This window comes from Artemia franciscana, chromosome 20, assembly GCF_032884065.1.
Source record: "Artemia franciscana chromosome 20, ASM3288406v1, whole genome shotgun sequence".
Classification (NCBI taxonomy): Eukaryota; Metazoa; Arthropoda; class Branchiopoda; order Anostraca; family Artemiidae; genus Artemia; species Artemia franciscana.
The window spans coordinates 34,321,940-34,346,886 of NC_088882.1; the positions used below are offsets into that span (position 1 = coordinate 34,321,940).

At 36.8% G+C, this 24,947-nt stretch overlaps 1 protein-coding gene across 3 annotated transcripts in view; it reads right to left on the bottom strand.

The window, feature by feature from the left end:
* Positions 1-24,947, bottom strand: part of LOC136040170 (uncharacterized) — a 101,347-nt gene that overhangs the window by 31,392 nt on the left and 45,008 nt on the right. For 2 of the 3 annotated variants that reach the window (XM_065724302.1, XM_065724300.1), the window contains one exon: positions 2,135-2,225. In XM_065724302.1, the coding sequence (XP_065580374.1) occupies positions 2,135-2,221 (87 nt within the window). In that variant the 5' untranslated portion in view covers positions 2,222-2,225. Of the gene's footprint in view, positions 1-2,134; positions 2,226-17,558; positions 17,650-24,947 lie in introns of those variants that run through there. The other variant, XM_065724299.1, reaches the window with a different exon arrangement.

Sequence of the window (24,947 nt, forward strand, 5' to 3'; positions counted from 1 at the left end):
ACGAGAGTCACCGGATCAATCCGATAATTGAATCGATCAATTAGTTTATCAGATAGCCTACACACTTCAAAATTCATGTAACAAACAGATGAAGCAGCTGATATAGCTAAAGAAGCATTGTTAAATAGGTTCAAGAGAACAATCATCATCGACTGAATATAAACTATTTTGTAAACTCGTTGTAGACAGAGCTAAATCAAGCAAAATTTTAGTATAATCCAACATTTCAAAATGAGAACAGCATATGATGCAGTAATTGCGTTTGGCTATGTACAAACTGTACGCAGTCAATGTCAGAACACAACATTGGCTTTAAGCACTAATCAGAAGAAAAACAACTTATATTCTCTGGGCGAACAGCATGTTCCACAGAGAAGCGTTCATACCAGAAAATACAAGTGAGGAATTTAACTATGTTTTTTCTTTTGCAAAAATTACGAAAGACATAAACTACATAAAAAGGAATATTATAACTTAGGCTATTTGCAATGCAAATAGCCTATTTGCAAAGTAATGAGAGCTGCTTACGTCTCATTTCTGTACTATAGTGAAGATGGCTGGTTATCTTGTGGAAAAGTGATTCACAGGGTACCTTAATTCGAAGAAGAATGACAATTCTCCTTGAAGAAAATCTCAATGAGGACACAAAAAAGTATAGGAATAATAATTCTAATTAAAGTGTAATTCTAATTCTAATTTCTAATTTAAATTGAATCAAATTTAATTATGTTTTTTTTTACAAAAATTACGAAAGACATAAACTACATAAAAAGGAATCTTTTATTACATATGTGAAACCGAAATAATCGGATTCTGTTTAATTTTTATTTTTGACTGCTCTTATTTCAAATATTACATCCATTTCTCTATACTTATAATTTTTTTTTAAATTGGCTAGATGATGATAGTAATTATTTCCAACACTACCATCAGTAGTATTGTAGCAGTGACTGACATGAGGCCCAAATAGGTAAAAGCTTTTTACGTTGCCACTAACATCTCAAAATCTGACATCAAAAAATCAAAAAAACATCAAAAAAGGTCTCAAGATCTTCAAAGATAAAGCCAGTGATGACAAAACAAGTATATCTTAGATTATTTTATTTTTGGGAGCAAGAGGGTCTTCATTTAAATCCCACTGAAGATTCCCTCTATGTAAAGAAGTGGGACAAGTTAGCCTTTTGTTTTTGACTTCTTGCTAAGCAGTTCACAGGATCTTAAAATCCGTAGGACTTGGAATCAAATCTAAGTTGCAATATCATTTGGATGTCAATACTGGTGCAGGAATATGAAGAAATGGCTATAGCAACGCGCAAAAAATGTCAAAATTCCCCAAAAATGCATCCAACCCTTAAAAAACTAAAAATCAAAATAAAAGAAGTTTTTAACACATTTGTATGATTGATCAAGGATTCGGTATAGTTATATTTCAGTTCACTGATAGATCTCTCAGCTTTTGGCTCAACATTGAGAGTAAATTTTTAGTTTGGAAATTTTAGCACCAAACCACTTGATTAAAACTTAGCTCTATTTATAGAGGGGGAGCATCCCATTTTTATTTTCATTTTTAATATCGGTAAGCATTAGGGCTTGTCGTGCTATGTTCCGTAAGGCATTTATTGCACAAATGAGTAAAGCCCACCTACAAGAGCATGAAAGGAATAGAGAAAAGTGATCCAACAATAACAGCTTTAGCCCCAGCATCTTGTGCACGAATGATTCAACTTTTGTTGTATTTTTGTAGCCAGCAGAAGTTGTTAGAGGCGTAAAAGACAAGGAATTAGTTCATTTTAAGAAGAGAAAATTTCTGAAAATCCGGAGCTTGTAAATAGATGGCATAGTAGTAAGATACTGTATCAACATGTTATGACACTGAGGGACAGTAATGACTGCTAGCCAGTCCCCATAAAGACAAAATAAAGCCTCAGTTAGAGATAAAGACTATTGTTATCTTTCTGGGATAGCCTTCAGGCTTCACTAGATGCAACATCTGAACCATTTGATGATTCACTTGTATTTATGTCAGGGATAGAGATATTATTAGACTTGGTAGACTTTAGATGGCGCTACTTTAAAGCTTTTTAACTGACAATACTTGCTTAGTTGGATTTAAGAGAAGAGGAGCTTCGTTTACCTTCCTTTGTGCTTTAATTTGTTCTGGCTTGGTCTTCGTTTTCAATTTCTTTTTAGATGGGGCCATTTTACCAGTTGCTACAGCCATATTTCTAGAAAAAAAAATCAAATAAGTTTCAACACAGACAGGGATCTCATAGCAAGCACATATGAATTACTACAGGCCTTTATGAAAATAAAATCCATTTTCATAATGTGATAGCATTTGGGACTTGACAGTATGGAGTACAGAGGAAATGCTCTTTCAATAAAATAGGTAACCATTAATACAGTAGGTATTAATACCATAAATCCTTTCAATTGCGGAGGATAAAAAAAAAAAAAAAAATCATAACCTAGATATGTACTTACCCTCCTATAAAAAACAATATTAACTATTTTCGAAGCAACAGTTTTTTGTATTCAAAATATTGTGTACAAACAATTTGTACTAAATTAATGAATCCTCACATTTATCCAAGCATACATCCGCTTATATTAGTATCTGATTTCACAGCTCTTCATCATAGGTTGCACTTTCATTCTTTTTTTGCTGAAATGTTACTTTAGATGCATGTTGCCTTAAACTATAATTGGGAGCAAGTTCACAATTTCCATCTTTATTATACTCTTGTGGTATTGTTTGATGAGCCCAGATGGACGACATAAGTCACTCCAAGTTGTGAAGGAGCTTCTTATGTAGCCACTATTTGTCGATGTTTGACATTGACATGCATAGATTAGCTACCCTCTGGCTAAGGAACTGGCTTCACTTGCTGGCAGTACAATGTTTCTTTTGAGGTTTCTTAAATGTCACGTAGCGTAAGGAGCGGGTGAGAAGATAAGAAAGAGTGTTTTCGTATATAATTTAGTCTAATCAATTTCTTATTTATGTAAGCACAGGGAGTTGAAGATGGCATGGACCTTCTTCACTGTATATTTGCAGCAATCCAACAGATATCTTGGCTGGTATGTTTTTCAGCTTTTTTAACCTTTTCAAAAAAGCGAATGCCAAAGAAGGAGCACGATTCATAAAATGGAGGCAGGAGGGGAGACAGGCTTTAAAGCGACGTTTTAAATAAAGATAAAAAAAAATTTCATTGGGATAGAAGCATTCTGTAATATATTTGCATTTTGTTTCAACGAAAATACAACAGAACAGCATTTGTTTTTAATCTAGGGGGTGATCGCACCCCTTCCTTATTTAGCACCTCTGTGTCAAAAACATTCCAAACTCAAGTTACAGTCTGGCATCACCTTATTGAGTTCTATGAACAGTTTAGCACACAGCAGTGAAACTCTCTTTTTAATGATAAAGAGACATCAAAAAGTGGAGGATTGCATAGTCTCAGCACGGGTTCTAATTTCAAATTGTTATCAACAACGATCCGCTATATCTTGAAGAGACAGCTGGAAAACTTTACACAGGGTATAAGTAAGGACGTTCAGACATACCCTAAAATTCCTGGTTGCATTCCATTTGACAATCTAGATTTGTTGACTTTTAGTTTACTAATGCTAACAAGAATTATCTGTTTATTTACTGACGAGTAGGGCATTGTGCCACTTAGAACATCGTGGTATTATAAAAACAGATACACAAGATTGTTTAAAGGAAGAGGAGACAAACTGAGCATTAGAACACGTTAGCCTTATCCATTGGTGACGGTTATGAGTTCCAGCAGAAATGTACCTCCAGAAGGATTTGAGATTTTCCTTGGTATTTAGGTTATCTTTTTTTTCCAAGAAGACTTCAGCTTCCTGATGACCGATTCATATATTTTTGCTTATTCTCCTTGTCTTTCTCTAGTTGTAGCATCAGCTTTGGCCTTCCTGTTGACATCTTTACATATCTTGTTGCTGCCAATGGATGAAGCATGCATATTTCTTCTCTGATAGGAAAATTCCTTCGCAGTTCAGGCTTGATTTATTAATATCATTTGCAATGAGCACCAGTTCATAATGTATAGCTGGATAATCAATACGAATTTGAGGGAAAAGCTCAAGTTGAAGATAACGATTCATGTAGAGCTCTGACCTTACCTAACTTTAGATCCTACTGTGCCTCCAGGGGCGCCCAGTGCATCTACAAGCAGCCACCAGTCATCCCTCATGTGCACTGCAGCAAGAACATCTTCCCACATCGGTTAAAGGGAAGCATTTATGTTTCGCAGGTCTGTCTGATAAGTGCGCCTTCCAGTACATGGTTCATCAAAAATAGCTGTCTGGGATAGCCTTGATCTCCCCTACTGCTAGTAACTTGTTACTGTTATTACTGATTGGAATCAAGACTCCAAACACCAGGAGTCAATTGGTGAAACTCACTATTAAAATAGAGGTATATCTGATGTTCAAGCAAGAAAGTCTACTGTGAACTAAAATAGCTGTCTACTGAATATTTTAAGAAAAAATTTTTGAATTGTTTGCGCATATTAGACAGATCAGGCCAAAATAAAGGCAGAGTATGCTATAATATACTATCAAAGCAATCATGAATAACAAATACAAAAGAAGAAGGAATGTCAATTTACAATGCAAAAATAATTAAAAGCCTAATCCAAAGAGAACAGCAACAAAATAGCAGAGTGATAGTTCTTCAAGATAGTTGGTCAGCAATACTTCCTGCAAATAGAAATAATCATATACGTTACATAAACCTCACAAACAAAAAGAAAATATAATCAATAGAATTGTCATATTCTTAAATAAAAACATATTTCCTAATTTATGTAGTCTCACCTGGATCTAAAAACTATTGCTTTCAGAGAATTAATGCATTTTTTTTTTGGTAAACCATCACTAATTAACAAAAAAAGAATATAAACTTAAACATCCTGAAGGTAATGCAATAATTCTTTCATATCATTTTGTAAATCGAGTAACTTACGGTAAGCATAAGAACTGGAACTTTCTTCTTTCAATTGTTGTTAATGATGTTACTATTGAGCAGTTTCAGAATAGGTGAAATCCTGTCTCCTTACCCAAGTTTTCACTTGAAGGGACTGTTAATGGGCATCAATTACAAAGACACCTTATCAGAGGTGGCATAATAACTCTGACAGCAATGGAACTACACCAGACATGGCAGCATACCAAGGCATAGATGGAATTCACGTCCTAAATATTAAAAATGGTAGTCCTGAGCTTTTAGAATATCTTGCGTTACTAGCTGCAGATGATTCTTACACAAGGCATGGTTCTGTCAAAATCCGGCATGGGAGATCTTTAATTTATTTGAAAAAAGCAAAGCACCTTTAATCAATCCTCATCTTTCAGTCCCATAACTGTTTAAATCAATTTATGCAAGCTTTATGAATCACTGGTAAGGTTTCAAAACGATCTGATTGTCTACAGACTCTACACCTTAACATCCAAGGCCTTTCGTCATCTCTGGATCAGCTAAAACTTATATGCGAAGATTCTTCACGTCCCGGCGTTTTAAGTATTTACGAAACGTTTGTTACAGAGCAAACGGATTTATTACTGGAACTACCTGGACAAAACTGTGAAAAATACATACAAATACATACATACAGTGGCTCTTTGGTGACTTTTCTGCAGATCGTTCGTGAAATCCTTGAAGCTTTACAGAACCAGCCATGCGAAATGGTTGTCATGGGTGATTTCAATGTCAATCTCCTAGACTACAAGGCTTTGTTTCCTGCAGACTTCTTATCCGATATGCTTGCATCTGGACTACTACCATCAGTCACTATAACCACAAGAGTTACTGAAAAATCAGCAACTATGATTCATAATATACTTTCGTCACTGACATTTCAGAATAGCTTCGTTATTGTTAATGATATATCTGACCATTTCCCATTTTTATCAGATCTTTTGTTGCCGAACATGCAGGCTCCACGGTTTAGCCCCTCAACATTGCCTTACTTCGTTACGGAAAAGAACCTTGAAGCTTTAAAGACTAAACTGCAAGAATGTTCATGGGAATTTGTAGATGAAATAGATGACTTGGACACTAATTTTGACAAATTTGACTCTAAAGTAAAAGATTATTTTATAGAATGCTGCACCAGAAGACCTTCTAATCAGCTACAAAGAAAAAATCAGCCTTTTAACCCTTGGATGACAGAAGGACTTCTGACAAGCTCCAGCCGCAAACTCTACTTATGGAAAAGATACAGAAGTTCTCCTACAGCTCGTCACCTACAAGACTTCAAAACTTATAAGAATTTATTCAAATCATTGATTTGCAGAGCGAAAAGCGCGTATTATGCGTCAAAGTTTCTGGAGTGAAAAACGGACATGAGAAAAACTTAGAAAGTCATCAATTCTCTCATTAGATCATCATCTCATAGTCCTAACATTCCAACAAAGCTTGATGTTGACGGGGTACTGATAGAGGGCCCTTGTGAGATTAAGAACTCCCTTGCATCATATTTTGCTTCAGTTCGCGAAAAGACTGTCAAGGGACTTGGTGGAAGTGTGATTTCCCTCACACAAGATCAACATCTCTAGTTCATGGGACCCCCTTGCCTCAAAACTATTGTTATAGAGCTTGTATTGGAATCAGAGGTGGCAAGACACATTCAAGGTTTAAAAGGTGCATCATCATCTGGCCCAGACTACATATCAACTAAAGCTGTGCAAGCTATATTCCCTTCAATTCTGGGCCCTTTAACAAAGCTTATTAATTTGTCATTTGAAAAAGGAAAGTTTCCTAGGCCCCTAAAAACTGCAAGAGTGATAGCTCTATTTAAGGGTGGGAACAGAAGTGACCCGTCAAATTACCGACCAATTTCTCTTCTTTCAGTGTTTACAAAAATATTTGAAAAGCCAATGCAAATAAGGCTCACAAGTTTTTTACAATCTAAGGAGTTTTTGCACAATCATCAGTTTTCTTGATACCGCTTTAGATTCTGGAAAAATACCTGCCGCTATTTTCCTTGATGTGCGGAAAGCTTTTGATAGCCTTACTCATAAGATCCTAATTGATAAACTGTCTCATATAAGAATACCAGGTTCAGCCCTATCATGGTTCCATTCTTATTTACACAATAGAACAATTTCCATGGACCCTGACTCACTAAACTCCATTGGTGTAGACTATGGAGTACCACGAGGATCGATTCTTGGTCCTACTCTGTTTTTAATATACATCAACGATTTATTTAGAGCGGCAAAGAACGCGATTCTTCTGCGTGTTTTACTCTATGTCACGAAAAGGAAAATACAGTGACATCTTTTGATATTCTGCCATCCCCTCATGAAGATTTAGTTGCTTTCGCTGACGACAGCAATATCCTATATGCTTAAGACATGGAACAAGCTTTGGAGGTTAAACTGCACATGCTTATGGAGTGGTCTTACCACTGGTTCGACACTAACCGACTTGCTTTAAATATCGCTAAATCACACTTTCTCATATTTTCTAGAACTGGCAAGGTATGCCCGTCCTTATCAACTATATCTACCTCGAAAGGACCTTTGTCTCGACCTAACGCAAGATACGTGCGTTTCCTTGGAATTTTTTTGGATGAGAATCTTTCTTTTAGAAACCACATCAAGATGGTCCAAGCAAAAATATTACGTAATCTTGGGATTATTCGGAAACTTACACATTTTTCCTGGATCTATTCTTTGGACCCTGTTTTTTTCACTCATTCAGCCATATTTAACTTACTGCAACTCGATTTGGATGTGTACTTTCCACTCTCTGCTCCATCCGATTAAAGTAATTCATCAAAAGGCTCACCAGTCAGTTAACGAATTTAATAAAGGACATCGAAAAGTACTCTTGAATACTTATGCACTCTATGTCGTCTCTTGCTCTTCAATGATTTTCAAGTATCTTCATGGTGAAGTGCCTTGCTGTTTCAATTCTTTCTTTCCCGATTTCGTGAATTCAAGAAGTTCTCATAATCTACGCAATAAAGACCACCTACTATTACCTCAAACTAAGACTGTCAGATCAGATTTTAGTCCCCAAATAGCATGTAGTAAAGTATGGAACAATCTCCCTGATAATGTCTGTAGCATTCATTCATTTGATGCCTTTAAAACCCAACTAAAAATATTTTTGGTTGATAAATATAATGGGAATAAATTTGATTTTTTTTTTTGCATTGGTTTGATTTAATATTGTTATATGTTTAATAATATGATGAATAATAAGGGTAGGGCGACATCCCTAGATAATAGGCTTGAGCATGTTGATTTATTTAATTTTAATTGTTGTGATTTTGTGATGATGGGAGATCGCGTGGGCTTGGATTTGAATTTTGAGGACGGAGTGGTAAGTAAAAATAACACAAAATTATTTAATTGGATTTCTTGTTTTTTTAAGAAGATACTCTTTATTTGGTATTTATTTTTGTTTTAACCCCTATGTAACAGGCCATGGAGCCTTGTAAAGGTAGAACGTTATTGTTGTCCATTTATTTTGATGTTAATAAAATGAACTGAACTGTTAATAAAAGAGCTTGAAGAAAAATGTTACAATCCTTCACATCAATTTGCATTTCAACATGGCATTAGATGTGTAGATGCCCTTTCAATTGTTGCTTATGCTCTACTTCAAGGTCTTTGCTTCAAGGGGAGGTAGATCAACAATGGATCAGCGTCCCAGAGGAGCTTACAATGCTCCAGAAAAAGCACACACTTACCAAACTTGTACCAAAGCCCAAGACACTCCTACACATGATCCCTCAGATACAAAGAGAACAAAACTGAAAAAGCCAATACTGGAAAAAGTACCACAAAAAGGGGAAAGGTGATCACTATGAGAAGTTTCCAAAGGCTCGAAACAAAGTACAAAATCTCACTAAACAACTCTATTCAGCCTTTGAGTCCAAGCTTGCAGATGATAGCAAAAGAAACCCCAAAAGTTTATGGAACTACATATCTAGCAAAGATTATAGTAGACATTCAATATAGGAGCCAAAGAAACCTGATGGCATGGAAGTTACTGACCTACAAAAATTGTTGAGTTACTCAACAAGTAATTTGCATTAGTGTTTACCAATAAAACTGATGGTCCTCTCCTCAACAGCCCAGCATACAGTGTACCAAACCCTCTGTGACCTATCACAACTTCTCCAGGGTCCATCACAAAGTGACTTGAAGTGCTAGATATGAACAAGTAGGTAGGGCTTGATATGTGCCTTCAGATTAGAAGAGCTCTCACATTACACCAATATTCAAGAGAGGTAACAAGACAAATGCAGAGAATTATCAGCCAATCAGCTTAAGTTTGCCTGTAGCAAAAACCCTGGGACATACTGTGAACACTGAAATTCTGACATATCTTCTGTCTAACAATATACTTTCACCACACCTGTACAGCTTCCTTCTAGGAAAGTCAGTGGAGGCCAACCTTGTTGAAACTGACAATGTCATATAAGTTTCATGAAATTACAATGCCAAAACAAATCCAAAATGCATCATCACCACCTCCACCTCAATAAATACTCAAGGTCTAATGCTAGAGACTCCTGATTCTTCTTCCTGCAACCTGGAAAGACGGAAAAAGAAAACAGATTTTAATACGAAACCAACCCAAACTTGCCGCTTTCCAACAATGTCCTGTCAAATGTTTGCTCTCTCAACAACAAGACAGAAGATATGGAAGTTTTCTTAAGGAAACGCAACATTGACGTCATGTGCATGACAGAAACATGGATTTTGCCTTCTGCTTTGGCCATTACCGACGGGTACTCCTGTTACATTTCCCCACACTGCAGCGCATCAAATGAGCCTATGATGCATGGTGGCGGTGTTGGTTTCTACTACAAAGAAAATGACCTAGGTGTCGCAGTGCCAAAGACCCATGACATTGAAGTCTCATGGCTGTGGGCACGACCAAAAGGCCTACATCATCACTACCAAGTGTCATCACTGATATATGCCACGGTGTATTTCCCTCCAAGAGGACCATACCGGCGACAACTAGCGAAATATCTCTAACAAAGTTGCGACCTCATCAGAACTAAATACCCATATGCTGGAATCTTTCTTTGTGGGGACTTCAACAACCTGAAGCTGAACTGGATTGAAAGCTCTACAGCCCTTCATCAAATAATTAAAGTAAAAACACAGAGAGAAAACACCCTCAACTTGATCTTCACTACACTTGGTGATTTCTAATTAGATCCCTTGGCAGAAGCACCACTCTCAACCAGCGACCACGCAACTATTCTATTGTGACCAAAGTCAACAGTGGAACCTAGTAATCCAGCCCAATTCACTTACCGTCCGCCCACAGAGGAAGGCATAATTGTCTACAGAGAATGGCTCAACTTGGTATGCTGGTTCTGCCTTTTCAAAGACAAAAATGCAAACAGCATGACTGAACTCTTCTATGAGAAACCAAGAGGACCATACCGGCGACAACTAGCGAAATATCTCTAACAAAGTTGCGACCTCATCAGAACTAAATACCCATATGCTGGAATCTTTCTTTGTGGGGACTTCAACAACCTGAAGCTGAACTGGATTGAAAGCTCTACAGCCCTTCATCAAATAATTAAAGTAAAAACACAGAGAGAAAACACCCTCAACTTGATCTTCACTACACTTGGTGATTTCTAATTAGATCCCTTGGCAGAAGCACCACTCTCAACCAGCGACCACGCAACTATTCTATTGTGACCAAAGTCAACAGTGGAACCTAGTAATCCAGCCCAATTCACTTACCGTCCGCCCACAGAGGAAGGCATAATTGTCTACAGAGAATGGCTCAACTTGGTATGCTGGTTCTGCCTTTTCAAAGACAAAAATGCAAACAGCATGACTGAACTCTTCTATGAGAAAACAACTTGAGAGTACAAACGATTCTTCCCTGAGAAGCGAGTTACAATTAAGGCGCAGAGCAAACCGTGGGTTACTCTGAACATGAAAGCTGCAATGAGAGAGCAAGACATGCTTTACAAGACAAAGCCCCACTCTGATGAATAGTAGTGAGACTACTAAAGCAAGCTAGGCGTCTGTATGGACACCAAATATTTGCTAAGTTGTCAGCCAGAGATCCAAGGAAGTTCCACACAACTGTACGGAAGCTAATAGGACAGCAGAAGTCAAAATCCGTTCTGAGAGACGAGCAAGGAAAGAATTTAACTGCAGAAATAATTAATGCCCACTTCTCAAATATTTGCTGCCAACAGCCTCCCCTCAAGACTTTACCACAGAATGGTCCAATCGAAACCATCCCTGTCATCACAGTTTCCAAGGTCCAAGAAAAACTTGAACACCTAGATAGTAGGAAAGCCTCTTACCCCAGCAAAATTCCTATAAGGCTGATACACCCATGCTCCTCCTTCCTGGCCACGCCATTGGCTATGATGTATAACCAGTGTCTACTGGAAGAAGTTTTTTCAGATAAGTTTAAAAAGGCATTTATCACACCTATTCCAAAGAAAACATCACCAACCTCACTGTCAGACCTTAGGCCGATTTTGAAGATACCCATCATCTCGAAAGTTTTTGAAGACTTTATTCTACAGTGGCTACTAGTAGAAGTAGAACATAAAATCGACCCTATGCAGTTCGGTTTTCATCGAGGGCACAGCACAACACATTATCTGGTCAGATTACTTCATGATCTACTAGAGCACCTAGAAATTTCAGAGGCCCTTGCTGATATAATAATTTCTGATTTCGTCAAAGCTTTTGAACTCCTTGACCACAAGACTGTTATCAATGAAGCTCGTGCCCTGGAGGTCACGCAGTTTCTGCTGTGCATCATTGCAAGTTTCCTTTCTGGTCGTCAACAGTGCTTACAACTTGAAAACAGGGAAGCATCCAACTTCCAAGACATCACATGTGGAGCAGCCTAAGGAAGCAAGCTAGGTCCCATCTTATTTGTCATAGTAATCAACTGACTGATGAGACAACATAAACAAAGGTACAAGTTTGCAGATGATTGTTCAATAAGTCTACTCTGATTCCTGTCACAAACACATGGCCAACTAGAGCCCCTGGTTGCAGAGCTTTGGGATCAAGCAGATCAAGTGAAGCTCCAGCTAAGCCTTGAGAAAAGCTGTGTGTTGTGTGTCAACTTCCTAAAGAAGAAGAGCATTGACGAATCTCCACCTCTCCAAACAAAGAAACCAGTCAAAATACTCGGCATCATACTAAGTGACGATCTTACGTTTGCAGATCACATCAACCAGATCACAGCAAAAGCAGCTGGTCTTCTAAAATCCTTTGAAAATCTCAGAAGGTTTGGAATGACAGAACAGCTCCTTCTTTCGTGCTTCAAAACTTATGTAATGCCCATAGTCATGTACAGCTGTCCTGTCTGGTACCCATTGCTCACAGAGAAGCACAGAAGTCAGCTTGAAACAATTCAGACAAGAGCCTGCAAAATAATTCTTGGATCAAATTACAAAAAACTAAAATGGAAGCTTGAGCAAACTCAGGCTCCCAACCCTGGATGAAAGGAGGCACAAAACGCTGATCAAGTTTGAAACTGACATCCTGAAGTCCCCAATGCACCAAGATATCCTGCCTCAGTTTACTTCAGTGACCCACGCACACAAGACGAGCCTGGCAACTTTTAAAGAGAGGAAGGAACTGTTAGAATGCCCACCTACACATTCAATGACAAGATTTTTAAATTTCTTTCTTCCATACTATGTGAAGCACTACAACGACAATATCCTCAAATTGAAGTGATAGCTCATCATGTGTGTTCTTTATGTTGCGTCTTTTTGCGTTTTTGTCTTCTTTTTTTTTTGATGATACCCATGTTATTGCATTGTGATAAAAGGAAAGAATAAAGGTTATTATTATTACTGACCTTCTAGAGAAGGAAGTACTTGTTGACCTTATTTTGCTTGACCTCGCCAAAGCATTCAACATGTTGCCCCATAGATGGCTTAGGGTCAAATTATCAGCAGTTGGCATTCACGCTGATTTAGTAGAATGGGAGATGAATTTTCTGACAGAGTGAAAGCAGCAATTCCAACTTTTCATCAATAATGGTGATAAAAGTATTCCCCAAACCTTGTGATATTGTCAGTGGAGTTCCTCAGGGTACTGTCCTAGGCCTGCCCTCTTTCTTATTTACATAAATAATATGACAAAGGAAGCCACAAATAACATCATGCTTTAAACTGATAACTCCAGGCTTTTCAGACCAGCCATTTAACAAAGCCTGCAATCAGACCTTCAGAGAATTCACAAGTGGGCCAGTGAATGGGTGCTTGAGTTCAACATCAAAAATGCATTGTCCTCCATTTCAGCAATAGCAACCCTCACCACCAGTATACCATGCATGACCAGAACTTCTGGTCATGCATGGTATACTGGTGGTGATCAGACTGTGACTGTGACTTCTGGTCCAATATCAGACTGTGACTTCTGGTCCAGAAGTCACAGTCTGATATTCAGCTACAAATCAGTGATGAAGAACAAGATTTGAGAGTAATTGTTGATAAGCAGCTGAAGTTCCATGGGCATTGGCAACAAGCAGTGTTGAAAGCTAACTCAAGTCTAGGCCCACTGAAACAAATTATCACCAGCCACTGCCATAGTCTTCCTGAGACTTTACAAGGCTATTGTTAGACTGTTCATGGATTTTGGAACATGTCTGACCTCCCCCTCCTACAAACCTGACATCAGAATAACAGAAGGAGTTCAAAGAAGCATCACTAAATAAATCATGGGTCTACAAAATAGTCTAAAACTACCCATGTTAGTCTTCAGACATCACAGACGTGATATGAAGCTGACCTACAAATATAATAGTCAGCCAAACAACACCCTCCTCACAGAACATACAGGTCAACACAAGACTAGAGTACACTTGCAGAATCTAGAAAAGCAAAGAGTGAAGACCAGAATGCCCCACAACTTTTTTATTGAGCCTATTTCCAACAACTGGAACAACCTTCAAGACAAAACCATTACTGCACCCACTACTGCCTCCTTCAAGCCAAGACTTGACAAAGAATGGAACAACAAGCCATCGAAATATAAGTGGGACAGTCCATCCCTCTCAGCCACCAATTAATACAACATCACAGAGCCCATAACACAGTGACATTCCAAATTACCATCATTGATGCAGAGCAGGAGATCCAACATAGACCTTAATTTAACTCTATAATGCAAATTAAGGTAATATCCTTACCCTTTTTTGAAAATAAGAATCAAACATGCCCCATGCATAGTCTGCTATGGGGCAGTTTGCCCCTACCCCCAAGCTGAAATTTGATTTCTTCAAAAATATTTTCAAAACTAAGATAAGCCTGTATAATGCAAGCATTCATAGAAATGGTTCAGTTTTCTTTAGTATATACATTTACCTTTATGGTACTATGTGACCTATTTTTCCCTGTCATTTCCCATTGATTTAGAAAAACTAACTCCAAATTCCCCCCCCCCAAAAAAATAACTTTAAAAAACTACACCACTGCCCCCTTTTCACATATCCCATATGGAAAGAATGAACGAATTGAATAAACTAAAGCTGCTACCCAAAGGTTATGGGGGTCTTGTCATCCCTAGTGGCACAACTATTGAACTTTTCAGCCAAGTTGAATGAAACGGCTATCTTAGAATTTTGATCAGATGAATTGTGAGGGGAGGGCCAGTGAAAAGAAGAATGAGAGGGGCTAGTGCCCTATAATCACTTTGTTTTAGGTTTTTCTAAATAACTGCAATAAAGATTTCCATTGATGAAAAAAAGGATAAGATCAAGCTGCAGTAATTAAAATTATCTAATTTACCAACAATACAAAATTAAAATTAATTCTGGGCCCCTTTCTAAGTTTTAGCTGCTCAAAAAACATGGACAAAAAACAACATAGTAAGTAAATGGAACAGAATTGTATCAGATGCAATGCAATTATAATTAATTTAAAAGTTGGTGCATGCAGTTAAGTTGGCCCATGCAGTTGAGCATGATATAAGTTTGCTTCAGAAGTGTACAAAGTTAAATAAGTTGAAAATAAACTTTAAGTAGCAAAATTATATGTTGTTTGCCTGTTCTAAAATGTAAGACCCTTGGGTAAATAAGTTGAGATGTGGAAATTCAATTATTTATTGAGTGCATATGACTATAGAGTGCATTATTTTTACTAGTGCATATGCCCAAATCGTTTTAATGGTATGTAAATAACTGGTATGGACCTTCAAAATTACAATACAAGAAATGCAGATATATTTTGTAGACCAGAGTATGAGACAACCTGGTCATAGTTTTCTCTGTGGCATGTCTTGCCAAAATCTGAAGTCACTTACAAATAGTGGTTGTGCATGAGAATAACCAAAGTATTTTCCAGGGAAATTTAAGAAATTTTTAAATAATAGTTACAACTTTGTTTGTTTTATTTATTGTTCTAGTAATGCCATTTATGGTATATGACTCAGTATTGATGTTGTGCTGCTAGCCTGTCTGTGGGGTATATTGTTTTATTTTTGTTTATTTATATAGAAATGTGTGTTGGAAGCTGGAGTTGCAATGAGCCTCTAATTAGAGGGTGACTACTCTCTCACTCTTAGCCACCATTTTTGAACATAACTCACCAAGGCAAGGGAGCAACCTGTAAAAGAAGCATCAAGCAGAGCATTAGGAGCAACCATAAGTGCATCCACACATCCAATACCATGTTGAAAGCCAAATTGATGTGGAGTCATGTAACATTTTTTCTTCTAGCTCTTTTATGAGCAGGAGTTAATAGACTTGCATTAACTGGTTGACACAGTTATGGGTACCAAAGATGTCATTGATAAGAGGTTTTTCCTTTTTTTCAGAATATGAGAAATATCTGCCACACAGGAAGATATAGACCAACCTTGGGTAAAAATCACCTGCAGTAGAACATGGGATGGTGTAAAAGCACAGGCACACTATATTTGATTTGTAGAGTATGAGTTCCATATATGTCTTTTGAGCACCATTGTTTAAGGTCCATTTATAGCATCAGCCACAGTCTGTTCCCTAAGTCTGTCAAAGATTAGACCTGTCCAACCTTATACTTATTTTCCCAAGATTAAGCTCAAGCTTTAAATTTCCATCTAAGATGAACCTGCACTGATGTCTACCAGTAGGCTACATTTGAAAGTTTGATATTTGACTAGGCTATAGCCAAAATATTCAGGTTAATCATTTTGGGTAGAATTCTGGACAAGCTACTTTTCACTGTCTTTGAAAGAGATTAGGCTAGAAAAAATAAAACTTTCAAGAATGGATCTACAGACTAAAGTATGACCCAGGAAGGTATTTGGAGTACCTACCTCCAGTCCTTTGCCCTCTAGAAGGCAGAGACCTTGATGACCTTTAAAGAACTTTGTATTATGAGAGTGAAACCTTGCAAAACATATCTTGTACTTAAAAGAAGTACAAGAAAAGTTTTTTCAGCTTTATAATTTTTTATTCATAATTAATGAGGTTTCAAAGATCTGTAAATACATTTCCTAAATATAGAAAACAAATATGTGATATGGCTTAAAATTCTATTCAAATAATGGGAAGTGGATTTTTAAAACTAAAAACAGAGAAAAAGAGGGAAAGGTTTATATTAGCAGACTATTCAGGTAGCCAAGAAATAAACTTAGAAGAGCCCTCCATTCTTGTTAAAAATTTGCCAATAATTTGTCAGCATGATTGAAAATTTTGGTCTAGGTTTTGACCAGCAATTAAGAGAGAAAATTATATGTAATATTCATGATCTATAGAACATATGTCAAGCAATAAACATTATATATTTTTTATCAGAAAAAAATCAGCTTTCTGTTAATAGCCTATGTGAATAAAACTGAAACACTGAAAGGATGTAAATGTCAATATAGGGTAAATACTATTTCCAAAAAGAAGGCCTTGTATGTAAGTGAATAAAGTAGGCTAGTAATTTCAAGTGTTTGATCTAAGATAACCTATTTTTAACAGCCTAACAACCATATTGATGCATAGCTTAAATGTTTAGTTATTCATTGATATATATAATTATTATCAATCCATTTTGGTAACAAAGTGTGAGAGTTTTAGTTTTACATAATTTTACTTAATTGGATAGGCTACTGGTTTTTTACCCTATGACAAATTTAATGCTAGGCTAACATACCTAGGCTAGTTTACTAGAGGTGGTAATGAGTAGGTTTTACAATAATTTACGCTTACTTTTGATATGACTGTCCAACTAATGGGTATCTTACTGGGAGTATTTTCCCAAAACTAGGTAGGATACTCTAAATACAGAAGCTTTAAATATGGTAAAGAATGTAAATGTTTCCTTCCCTGTCAATCTGTCTCTTTAAATTCAAGAAATCTGAGCTTATAATGAACCAAGTTTATTTCTAAAGCTAAATCTTGGGTTATGAGTCTAAAATAAAAGCCAGCTTAAAAGAAGAGCACTTTTTCTACATACATATAGCTGACACTGTTGGACCTCTTTTGAAAAAAAGAAGGCTATTGATATAGACTATGATTAGTTAAAATACTGACCAAAATTCACAATTATAACTTTGAAAAGACAAATTACCTTTCAGTTTGGTTAAATTTGGCCTCAGCTAAACGTGATTGTGAATTTTAATTTTGATGATAGTAATGATAATTGTGCGAGTTACGTTTTTAGAGCCGTGTTCTCATGCACCGGCTCGAGTTTATTTACAGTGTGACACATGGATTGTATTCCCATCATTAAAACAATTTGTTAATGTTTTCACTTTTATAGCTTTAATAAATACACAATTATCAAGATTTTCAGAAATAAATATCAGCATAGGCCTATTTATATGAGACTGACAAAGCACATTCATTTGTATTTTTTTTAGTAAAGTGCAAATTATGCATACGGATTTTGAGCCCTTTTCATGTTAATTTCTCCTCGTTTTCGTTTGACTCGGTTGTACATTGTAATTTCTGTTCGTTTCATGTTTCATTTAATTATTGATGCGTATTTGTGATATTTTTACGCTTAGTAGATTATTTGATTCTATGTTTGCTCACTTTTGGTTCAATAGATTTCTTGTAAATTAATTGAAAAACTTATTTTGTGGAACAAGTTTTTTTTTAATTCCTTTCAGAATTGACCGCTTTCCCATTGGCAGTTCGAAGGATTTTTGAAGCATATACTCAATTATCGTTTTTGAGTGTTTCATTCACTAATCAACTCAGTTTACAGTTGTGGATCTGATGTTCTGGATGTTTATTGAATTGAATGATGCGAATTAAAAGGAATCTCTTTTATTTTCTTAAGGACTCTTTTGAGAACTCCAGAGGTCACAAAAAGTAAGCCTAAGATCTGATAACAAAAATATGCACCAAATAAGTCTTTGAGAATGACCACCCCTTCTTCTCATAACCCTAAGTTCAAGGGTTGTAAGTTATGCCTTAGGATCATATAAGGTTTTTATAGAAAGGGCGGTAATAAAAGGTTCTGAGGAGACTCATTGGATTGGTAATAAGAAGTTCTAGTGCCATTTTCAAGGTTCAAAGTGACTGGAAGACGGATGCCCCCCCCCCCCTGAATCACGTATTTTCCTGAGGTGAATCTGATGTAAATTTTGAGATGGCCATTTTTGTCCCAGAAATGTCAAAAAGGGCTCCTTCGGTTAGAAATTGAAAGTGCTGAGGCCCTTCTTAAGAATCAAAAGTTACTGGAGGGCAAACAAACGTCTCCCCTGCTAAACATTTCCGCTAATACATCCAATCAAAATTTTGCCATTTTTTCGATGTGGTTGAAAGGTCTGGAAATTGGGTCTTTGAAGATGATAGGTCCCCACAGCCAATAGGACAAGAGTTTTAAGTTACACCTCTAGAGCACATAAGGTTTTTATGGAAAGGGTGGCAGTGAAAAAATTCGGAACGGGCTCATTTGATTGAGGAACAAAAGTTCTTATGCCCTTTTTATGAGTCAAAGTAAAACTACATATGATGCAAATTTTGAAAAGGCTATTTGTTGTCGTAGGAACGGTCTCATTTAATTGGAAATTGAAAGGGCTAGTGCCCTTTTCAATAGTCAAAAGTGATTGAAGGGAAACAAGCTTCCCCCTCCGCACCCAGCAATTCCCAAAACACATCTAATTAAAATTCTAAGATAGCCGTTTTGGTCAGCGTATTTGAAAGGTCTGGCAATTATGTATTTGAGAATGACAGCCCCCCCCCCCCGACACCCTCGGTTCAAAGGTTGTAAGTTTTTCCCAAAGAGTGTGGGGCTTTTATGGAAAGGATGGCCGTATAAACTACAGAATGGGCTCATTGGGTTACAGATTAAATGTTTTAGTACCGTCTTTAAGAGTCATATTATCCACAAATGATCCCATAGAAATTTTGAGGAAGTCATTTCTTCAAAAACAATCGAAAGATAATAGAACAAGGCCCTTAGGGTTGAAACAATCCCCAGAAGCTGGGGGAAAGGGTTATAAGGTATGGTTGCCAGTGTTTAACCCTCCCCCGGATAATACCACCTCCTGTGGACAATATAACCCCCTGCAAAACACCCCCCGCAGAAAATATCCCCCCGTGAAAAACACCTCCCGAAAAACATCCCCGTCGGAAATTACCTCAGCTAAAAATACCAACTGGAGAAACCTACCAATTTTCATCGTCTTAGCACGTCCAGAAGCACCAAACTCGCCAAAGCAAAGGACCCTCCCTTAACTCCCCTAAAGAGAGCGGATCAAGGTCGATTATGCCAATCACGTATCTAGAATTTGTGCTTATTCTCCCCATCAAGTTTCATCCCGATCTTTCCACTAAAAGCATTTTCCAAGATTTCCGGTTTCCAATATTAGAATTTCACCCCTCCAACCTCCTATGTCCCCGGATCCAATTCGAATTGAAAATGGAGCACCTGAGACATAAAATCTTCCTATATATCAAGTTTCATTAAGATCTGATCATCCACTCGTAAGATAAAGATACCTCAATTTTCAAGTTTTCCGGTTTCCCCCTCCAAATCCCCCCAATGTACCTCATTTTTTCTAATTTTTCGAATTATCCCCCCCTCCCCCTCGCAACCCCAAAGAGAGCGGATCCGGTCCAGTTATTTCAGCCACGTATCTTGGACTTGTAATTATTCTTCCCACCAAGTTTCACCCTGATCTCTCCACTCTAAGCGCTTTCCAAGATTTTAGGTTTTCCCCTCCAGTTCCCCCAATGTCACCAGATCCGATCGAGATTTGAAATGACAGCTTTAAGACACGATATCCTTCTAAATATCAAATTTTATTAAGATCTGATCACCCGTTCGTAAGTTATAGATACCTCATTTTTTAAATTTGTCCGAATCAACCGTCTTCCAGATGGTCGAATCGGGAAAACGACTATTTCTAATTTAATTTGGTCTGGTCCCTGATACACCTGCCAAATTTCATTGTCCTAGCTTATCTGGAAGTGCCTAAACTAGCAAAACCGGGGCAGACAGACCGACCAACAGAATTTGCGATCGCTATATATCACTCGGTTAATACCAAATGCTATAATTTAAAAAAAAAACAAGTTTTTTCAACTGTAAGTAAGGAGCAACATCAAACTAAAAATGAACGGAAATTGTTACGTATATACAAGGCGTTGCCCTTTCAACTAGAACTTGCTCCTTACGCTAATGTTTTACTTTTTGTCCTAATTCTTTAAGAAAGATCCCTTTAAGAAAAAAAGAAATTTAAGCGGAAATGGAGAGTTCTTGAGGAGGAGGCAACCGTTCGTTTTAAGTTTTGATGTTGCTCCTTACTTTTAGTTGAAATAACTTGTTTTTTTTCTAATTTAATTCTCGATTGTTTTTAAATAATACCGGTAAATCTAGCTCTCTCTCTCTCCATGGAAAATTCTAGCACTTGTGTATTATACGCCGCTTACTCAAGTTTACGATATGTAAAACTGGAGATTAAACCGGTTTCTTCTCTACTTTAGAAACAAATTTGGGCTATATATTTGCACATTAGGGGGGTGGGGATAAAGTGTATTGGGTCAGCATGCAAAATATGTTGGGAACAATTATTCTGCAAATAATGAAGTAAGAATTCTTTTCTGACTTCAAACTGTCCAAATACTTTACCTCCCCCTCCCCTTATGTGCAAGTTCATACCCCAAATTATATATTTTCCATATATTCTGGCACATGTATTGGTCTTGTCCCACGCCAAACTGAAAGAATCTATCAAAGAAACCGGTTTGTTCTCGAGTAAATTTGCGTAATACACTTCGCGTAAAACACAGCGTAAACTTGAGTGAGTTTCGTATAATACACAAGTACCAAGATTCTTTCCTTCTATGGAAAAAAATCTCGAATTCGAAAACCCATTTTCACGAGGATATTTGCCGGGGGGCTACTTTCTTGGAGGAGGCCATTTTTTCTGAGGGTAAACACTGGGAGGTAAACACCTATAACCGTAAGTTATGCCACAGGGGCATATAAGGTTTTATTGAAGGGGTGGTCATTGAACTGTAGAAGAAGCTCATTTCATTGGAAATTGATAGTTCCAGTTTCATTCTAAGAGTCAAGCATGGTGGAAAGCAGCTAGCCCGCCTCCCCCTAAACTAGCCCTGCCTAAACTTTCGATCGGATGGAACTCATTTGTTTGGAAGTCTGAAGTTTTAGCGCCCATTTTTAACAGTCAAAGGTGAATTGAGGTCAATAAGTCCTCCTAAGCCTATCATTCCCCAAGACACATCCGATAAAAATTGTAAGAGAGCCATTTGTTTCAGCATTGTTGAAAGGTCCAGTAATTATATATTTGGGGATGTGAGCCATACAACAGTCTTCGGGACAAGGATTATGCGTTAGAAGATTCGATCATTGTTTACATTAAATAAAAAAAACTAGCTTTTTTTTTGACTGAAAGTAAGGAGCGATATTAAAACTTAAAACGAACAGAAATTACTCCGTGTATGAAAGGGGCTTTTCCCTTCTCAACGTCTAGCTCTATACGCTAAAGTTTGAATCTTTCTCTCAATTCTACTTTATTAAACAGTAATAAACTTTAGCGTAAAGAGCAGGGAACATCCCCTTTCATACACGGAGTAATTTCTGTTCGTTTTAAGTTTTAATGTCGCTCCTTACTTTCAGTTAAAAAAACTAGTTTTTTTTTATTTAATTTCTGAGCGTTTTTGAATTAATGCAAGTTTGATTTTGGCTCTCCTCACATAAATTATTAAAATAAAATTTGCATATTAATTCTTTTATTGGCTAAATGGCTTTCTCTTAGTTTTGATCAGCCAATTTTGAGAAATAAGGGGTGGAGAAGGAGGCCTAGCTGCCCTCCAATTTTTTGGTTACTTAAAAAGGCAACTAGAACTTTTAATGTTTAACGAAAGTTTTTATTAGTAAAAAATATACGTAACTTAAGAATTAACTTAAGTAACAAACTTCTATATTCTTATATCTTTATTATGTATATTAGGGGGTTTGTCCCCTCGTTAGCACTTCGCTCTTTAAACTAAAGCTTAAGTTTTGTCCCAGTTTTTTAAGAATTACCCCTAAATCAGAAAGCCCGTAGAATAAATAGTTGAAATTACTAAATATACTTTAGCATAAAGAACGAGGTATATAGGAGGAGAAGAGCCCCTCATATGCGTAATAATCTCTTTTCGTTTTAAGTTTTAATGCTACTTCTTACTTTCAATAGAAAAAAACTTTCTCATGTTTATTTTTTCATTGTTTGTTTATAGTAATGCTAAAAAATCCTGCGCCCTTTTCATTGAATTTCTCTTCCCCCATGACATGTTCCTCCAAGGAAAGATCCTCCCACATAGCCCCCTCCCCTTAACCCCCCACTAACCAAAAAAAAACCTGAAAACGTCTGTACACTTCCCAATAACCCTTACTGTATGTAAACAATGGTCAAAGTTGCAGCCCCTCCCCCGGGGACTGTGGGGGAGTAAGTCATCCCCAAAGACAAAGTTATTATGGTTTTTGACTATGCTGAACAAAATGGCAATCTCAAAATTTTGATCCATTGACTTTGGGTAAAAAATGAGTGTGGGAGGGGGCCTAGGTGCCCTCCAATTTTTTGGTCACTTAAAGAGGCACTAGAACTTTTTATTTCCGTTTGAATGAGCCCTCTTGCGATATTCTAGGACCACTTGGTCGATACAATGACCCCTGAGAAAAACAAAAAAACAAATAAACACGCACCCGTGATCTGTCTTCTTGCAAAAATGCGAAATTTCACATTTTTGTAGATAGGAGCTTGAAATTTTCGTTAAGATTCTATGACTTTTAGGGAGTGTTTTGCCCTATTTTCCAAAATAAGGCAAATTTTCTCAGGCTCTGAACTTTTGATGACAAAGACTAAATTTTATGAAACTTATATATTTAAAATCAGCATGAAAATCCGATTCTTTTGATGTATCTTTTAGTATCAAAATTCCGTTTTTTAGAGTTTCGTTTACTATTGAGCCGGGTCACTCCTTACTACAGTTCGTTACCAAGAACTGTTTGATATGGTGTATGTTATTGACAAAGGTATGTATGTTTGAACTTTACTTTCCGAAAAGACGAAGAGCATTCAGACAAGCCTTTCAGAGAATTTTGAGGGGAGTATTGAACTAAATCAAAACATATTATACCTATAAAGCACAAAAATTAAATATTCATCCATCTCTGAAATAAATTTTTTACTGTTTTTAGTACCTAGAACAAACCCTAAAAACCATATCCTGCTAAAATGATACAGACATAGGTGATCCAAGCTGCAGGACAGAGTTACTATAGAAACCATAGGAAATCGACATAGGACATAATTTATAATTCCCGTTCGATTGAGCCCTTTCACGACCATTTAGATTCATTGGTTCGATACGATCACCACTGAAAAGAAAAAAAATAAATAAACGCGCATCTGCTATCGACATCGACATCGACGTCGACATCCCCATCGACATAGGACATCGAAACCATAACCACAAAACAGGATTGCCAGCTTGCAAGCAAATGGATGACGGTGAAACACTGCTAATTACGATGAGTATAAACCTTATAAGTCCAAATACAATTAATGTTTATTGAATAAATTTGTCGTTCACAATCCCAAACATAAATAATGAGAAAATGAAAACCTCAATCAAGACCGAAATTGAAAAAATAACAGACACAATGTCAATAATAAAAATCAAAGAAGAATTTGATTTCCAAATCCCAATTTTTACTAGCGAAGATCAAAGACTGATGTATGTCTAGAGCCGATATGGGCTATTCTCGCCCAATTCCTGGTACATTAGTATGATGACCATGTTTCTGGTTTCTCTTAATATACTGACAATAAAAACATAACTAACTTTTAAACATGGCAAACTCTTCAGACTACGAAGAAACCCCCCGATGTGATCCGATTGATGCCCAAGAGCTGTATCAATTATTCCCATATCATCTGAAGATATATAAGTAGTGATACGAAAGAGGGCAGTATGATTAAAGAGAATTGAAAGTCCTCAATTGTATATATCTGTGTCTGGTACCTATTGTAGCTAAATATTGTTCGTATAACCTCCCATATATATTCCTGTGTCTGGTACCTATTATAGCTAAATATTGCTCGTATAATCTGAGTAGATATGGTGCATTAAGTTGGGATTCTTGTCCAAACGTATATGGCAATAAAGAAGTCGCAAAATTATAAAAGTAAAACTAGACATTTAATTTTACTCTAGTAGTTTGATACTACATTCTAGAGCATTCTAATACTTTTACCCCACTGCTATAACCTACATTTTTGTTGTGCAAAACTTCTAAAATGGTTTTAAAATCAATTTTCCCTGTGTCTTCACTTTCAATCAACATAATTGCTAAACCATTCAGTCTGTCCTGATTTATTGTTGATATCAGGTAGTTTTTTTTATTGGTTTTATCCTGGAAAAGTAACTCTCTCCAGAAGCAACACTTACTAGAATTGTTAAGAACATTTCAAAACTGCGAAAATCAATTGTTCAT